Raw genomic sequence first — 5,329 nt, 5'->3', positions numbered from 1 at the left:
TATACATACTTATACATATACGTTTCTTTGCATTCCGATAGATCTCTGTACAACAAATAGAACATCGTATCCAACATGTTTGCTTCTATGAAATAAAAAGAAAAAAGGTAAAAAAGTATTCGACCAAGTATAGTTGTACAAGAACTGTAATTGTCGTTTGCACAAATTATATGTAAACTGTTACCTGTTATACTGGGATCTAATAGAGTAGCGTATAAGATAGCTTTAGAACGGCAATTTAGAGAGAGCAACCATTTATTCTTGAAAATCTTAATACAGGGAGTATCAGCATTTCCGCTGCTCAGTTATGAATTTTAGCGTTCAAGTTCGATGTGCGCGATCTCATCGATCAATTATGATAGTATTAGAGATTTTCAAATAAAATCTCGTTACGAGCAGTATCTATCGTCTGTATGCGTTGAAGTTACTTCAATCGATGGCTGATTTTAGCCATTACCCTAAAACTGGTAGGGTATAGAGACCGCGAATCGAAGTTCGTACAACGTTGCAAAAGTGTGGTACTGTAAATGTAGTGTATGTATAAAATTATGCATATGCACAGATATATTTTGTGACAGTGTATCATGTGAAAAAATGATTACCAACAAGTTATAATATATAAAATTTATTGACTAACTTCTCGTATATTAAAAATATATAAAAATATCTTGCTTGCATGTATAAAGAATGTCGGTAAAAAAATTACGTATACTAAACCGAACAGTTTAATTCAGGCCGTATTCTTTGATAACGTTCGCAGCAATCACCAATCTTTGTATCTCTGATGTACCTTCGTAAATCTCAGTAATCCGAGCGTCTCTGTAATGCCGTTCGGCCGGCATGTCGCTAACGTAGCCCATGCCACCCAAGATTTGTATGCATTGATGAGCGCAGAAAGTCGCGGCCTCTGACGCTGCCAATTTTGCCATAGCCGCTTCCTAACAAATTAAAGAATCAGATTCTGTTCATTTTCATCTGTACGTAGAAGTGGTTCCTTCTTTTGTTTCTTCGTACTTTCGTATACAATAGCCCCTTGTCCTTGAGCACGGCTGCCCGCCACGTTAACAATCTCGAGCTTTCCAATTTCACTGCCATGTCAGCGATCTTCTGTTGAATTGCCTGTAATTTGACGATAGGCTTGCCGAACGCTTCACGTTTCGCCGCATATTCAATCGCACAGTCGAGTGACGCCTGAGCTATGCCTAAGGCTTGACTAGCAATACCTATCCTGCCAGCATCTAAAAATAAATGTGTAATTATTACATATTCAGATGTTCGACTCGTAAAGTCGCTCTGTTTACCTAGTGTCATCATCGCAATTTTAAAACCCATTCCCAGTTCTCCCAATAGATTTTCCTTTGGTATTTCGCAATCTTCGAAAATCAGTGAGCAAGTACTGCTACCACGAATCCCCAACTTATCTTCTTTCTTACCAAGGGAGAGGCCTTTTATCGGTTTATCAACGATAAAAGCACTTATTCCTTTGTGCTTTTTAGACTTATCAGTCGTAGCAAATAAAACAGCTGCCTCTGATTCATGCCCATTTGTTATCCAGGACTTTGTACCATTGATTATGTAGTTGGACCCATTCGATTTAGCAGTAGTAGATGCAGCACCTGCGTCACTACCATTCCCAGGTTCGCTAAGGGCAAAACACCCAACTTTCGTGCCGCTTACAAAAGGAGTAATATATTTTTCTTGTTGTTCTTGATTACCAAATGAATTTATGGGCCCTAAATAAAGAGAATTGTTCACGCTCATTATAACACCTGCGCTGGCACAACCTCTAGATATTTCTTCCAGTGCAATAGCATAAGCCAAATAATCGAGTCCAGTTCCACCTAATCTTTCAGGAACTGTTATGGCCATTAAACCAAGCTCTCCCATTTGTTTTATTTTCTCTTCTGGATAAAGATGATTTTTATCAATTTCTTTTGCTACGGGCTTTAGTTCACCGTCTGCGAAATCTCTGGAATTAAAATCATTACATGTGCAATTTGCATCGAACTCGACTAAAGACTTAAATCATAATGCCATCATATAATTGTAGACAAACAAATGAAAGAGTGAGTATGTATGTACTTGCATGTCTTTTGTAACATCTGATAGGTATCTGGCAGCATAGATAAGGCAGCAATATTTCGAGTAACATTACTGTACACTGTAGTTATGTTACGCTTGGCTTGGGGAACTGAAAATGATTACTTATTACCTTTGAAAAGTATAGAAATATTTTTTATATGAAAGTAGACTTACCGAATAATTTTATTCTGTGCATCTTTATCTAGTTTGCCTAGAATAACAAGTGTTTTGGCAAGTAATGGGATTTAATTACTATACACGCAATTATATTCAGCTTTGTCTAACGTATATCTTCGTGTTTATTATATCAAACTTGCCTTCGGGCCGCTACCGCGCCCCTTGATGGATACGCTATACAGTAAGCTAGATGTAAACTCGTCGTACGTAGATATTGACTTTGTAAAGAGGGGGCAAAGTATAAGTACGATAAACGAGAGTACTTTATTGCACGTTTACGAATTTCACGAATACCAAGCATGTATATATTCGCACATCAGGCTATTACTTATATCTATGTTAATTTCAAATGCATGTACAAAATGTATAGACTGACAAGAACGGAAAGCCTGCAAGGAAAACTAATTGCTGTTAATTAACTGATAAAGATGATAAGAAATTGTTTGACGGTCGAAAGGTTTTACATTTAATTTCCACATTTTAACTGTTTCACCCAAGAAATAATTGTTTACTGACACAATAGAGTTTTATCAATCATTATCAGCTGACTAATGTCTGCCCTGACTCAGCTCTCAGCTGATTTACATATATTTTTTACTGAATTTTAAACTTACGATTATTTTGTTTCACGAGACGCGTAGAAATGGAGAATACTTTCCTTTATTTATTTTTGTTTTGTACATTTTTGTTGGACGGAAACCTATAGAACCAGGATCAGATTTTCCCGCGACATTTTCAACTCCAACAACTGCAATAACAATCAATATATTCGCAGTAGGCAATCCGAAAATGTGCGCATGTACGAACGATATTTCTGTTCGATAAGAGCTGGTTTGTTTCTCCAGCTACGGCCGGTGTACTCCGCGAATTTTACGGATAATAAGGCGATCTGTGTTACATTAAAGACGTAAAAATGTCGAATAGCAAATGCGTGAAGCAATTGCGAAAGAATTATGTGAAGGAGCAGCAAGAAATGACCCATTCGGAAAAGCTGCGATTAATAGACGACGAATTAAATGCATTTTACAAGTAAATCTTTTTTAATCAATTACTACGTTACAAAATAATTCTAATTCATTGAACACGTACATGTGAAACAATGTTTTCACTTCACGTGTTGAAATATCAATATTAGCAATGATTCCACTACAATACATATGTATTATTTTTTTGCAGATATTGTCAGCAGGCTGGTTTCACAGAGGAGGAGATGGATATCATTTGTCAACCGTTAGTAGCTGCAATGAGACGATCCTGGTTGCAACTTGTTTTCAGAGGAACACTTGTACTGATTGTACTTGGTACTTTGGCCTGCCTGGCAGCTCAGCTCGATTTTGTTGGAACCCATTTTACTGCAATCAGTCGTCTTTTGCTTATTAAAGTTCTGCCCATGTGGAACTGGCAACCTTTGTATTACGAGAATTGCATGATCAATAATCCCTTTTACAGCGACTACATGATAACAGAAGAAGATTGTGTGGTATGCTCATTGATGATTGAATTTCCTGATTTAAATTTGATGTAACTTATACAGAAATTTTCAGACATGCGAAGCTCTAGAAACCATTGATCGTTTGTCAGATGTCAGATATCGGAATCTCGTTGATAATTACTTGAGCAGGGATGCACCTGCAATTATCACTGATGCAATGGATTCTTGGGCAGTGATGAACACTGATTACTTTTGGTTTGAGAACATTACTCATGTAAGTAAAGAGATTTACATTAGCAATATCATGTACAAGTAGTATATGAAATGTAGGAAAAGAAATAAGTCGTCTGTATGAACAGCTTTATTTAGAAAACGAGCGTTTGATGGAAACAGTGCCATGTGCTCTGACATCAAATCTGAGGACTGGCTCGTCCGACTTGGCAGCATTCTTACGCCGGGTGCATTCGCCTGAAGTGGCCAAGTGGTTTGTTCACTGGCAGAACTGCGACATCAATGCGGTGAAGGTGCTGAGGAAATATTATCAGCGGCCGTACTTCCTTTCAAGTACCGTCTCGCCAGCGCATTTTAATTGGGTCCTCATGTCCTCGGATTACAATAGTCCAAGTTATAAGAAGGTCGAGCTGGATTCAGGTCTCATCGCCCTGGCTCAGCTGCGGGGAGCCACGCAGCTTCGGTTAACTCCTATAAATCCTTGCAACAGCTCTTGTCCCGAGTTAATAGCAGACTTGCGTCAAGGCGAGATGCGTAAGTTGAATAATTAGCTAAGGAACATCGAATTGCCGATAAGGAAACTAATCCGAATATCTATCCTGTGGATTTCAGTTGTTTTTACTAACGTAATGTGGACTTTAGAGTATGCGCCGATGAGGGGCTTAGATAATATCGCTATTCTGACTGAAACCGTATGGGAAGAGGATACATAAATCATTTAATACATTACTCTTCTATAAACTGTGCTAGTCTCCACGATACTCAAAATCCATGTATTGCTTAATTACATGTATCTATGTCTGTACGTATTCATTCTGTAACGTGATAGTTCATATTAAAATAAAGTACTTCCATGCTCATTGAAATAATTGACTGAAAGTTGGTCTATTCTATATCGACGACAATACGTGCGTTGAGAAATAGTGAAATGCGGCTGTCATAGTGAGAATTGAGAGCGGCGTACTTTTTAATTTTCCCGCGGTTGCGATTGCAGAGTTGCGTGGTTGTGAATTACGAATGTCGCGAGTAGTTTCAATTCTTATATCAGAGTTTTAGTTCACAATTTCTCGTTCAAGTGTAGCTTCCTGAGTTAATTTTCAATTAGTGTTGTGAGAATGATGTGACTGATGAGAATAATGATTGAGTTGCAATTGCGAAAAACCTATATAAATGTATCTTTGATAAGGTGAGAATGGATGGCCTGAAAACTCGAAGAGTACTGAAGACCGAGATTCAAGTATGTACCGTGTAAATTTTTTGCTATCTCCTTCGTATTTTGGGGACGGAAAAAGAATGAATCCGAGGGTTATGTTAAAATATATCGTTTGCTTGTAATTTCGTTTAAAGTTAAAATCTTAATTCAAACACCGGGCTTAACGGAAAGGACTTGTCGAGGATACCAAAAAG

The 5,329-nt window shown here is 37.7% G+C and overlaps 2 protein-coding genes across 3 annotated transcripts; one reads left to right on the top strand and one right to left on the bottom strand.

Moving 5' to 3' along the window:
* Nucleotides 1–609: 609 nt before the first annotated feature.
* Arc42 (Activator-recruited cofactor subunit 42) lies at nt 610–2,991 on the bottom strand. 2 transcript variants are annotated; one of them, XM_026813148.1, is made up of 6 exons: nt 2,874–2,991; nt 2,257–2,293; nt 2,083–2,191; nt 1,302–1,969; nt 1,015–1,238; nt 610–938 (listed from the first exon to the last, which is right to left on the bottom strand). In XM_026813148.1, exons 2-6 carry the CDS (start codon nt 2,276–2,278, stop codon nt 726–728), a joined length of 1,236 nt encoding a protein of 411 aa, XP_026668949.1. In that variant the 5' UTR covers nt 2,279–2,293; nt 2,874–2,991; the 3' UTR covers nt 610–725. The 2 variants fall into 2 exon arrangements, with proteins under 2 accessions (XP_026668949.1, XP_017879246.1); XM_018023757.2 differs by lacking the exon at nt 2,874–2,991 and having other exon boundaries at nt 2,257–2,384.
* Nucleotides 2,992–3,014: 23 nt separating this feature from the next.
* On the top strand, nt 3,015–4,801 carry LOC108624443 (uncharacterized). The gene is made up of 5 exons (XM_018023759.2): nt 3,015–3,288; nt 3,436–3,739; nt 3,804–3,965; nt 4,051–4,456; nt 4,535–4,801. Exons 1-5 carry the CDS (start codon nt 3,173–3,175, stop codon nt 4,633–4,635), a joined length of 1,089 nt encoding a protein of 362 aa, XP_017879248.1. The 5' UTR covers nt 3,015–3,172; the 3' UTR covers nt 4,636–4,801.
* The last annotated feature ends 528 nt before the right edge of the window (nt 4,802–5,329 follow it).

The sequence above is a fragment of the Ceratina calcarata genome, unplaced genomic scaffold (genome assembly GCF_001652005.2).
Source record: "Ceratina calcarata isolate Rehan_Ccalc_2016 unplaced genomic scaffold, ASM165200v1 scaffold310.2, whole genome shotgun sequence".
NCBI lineage: Eukaryota > Metazoa > Arthropoda > Insecta > Hymenoptera > Apidae > Ceratina > Ceratina calcarata.
The sequence above is the reverse complement of the archived record's forward strand: the minus strand, read 5'-3'. Positions and strand labels throughout refer to the sequence as shown.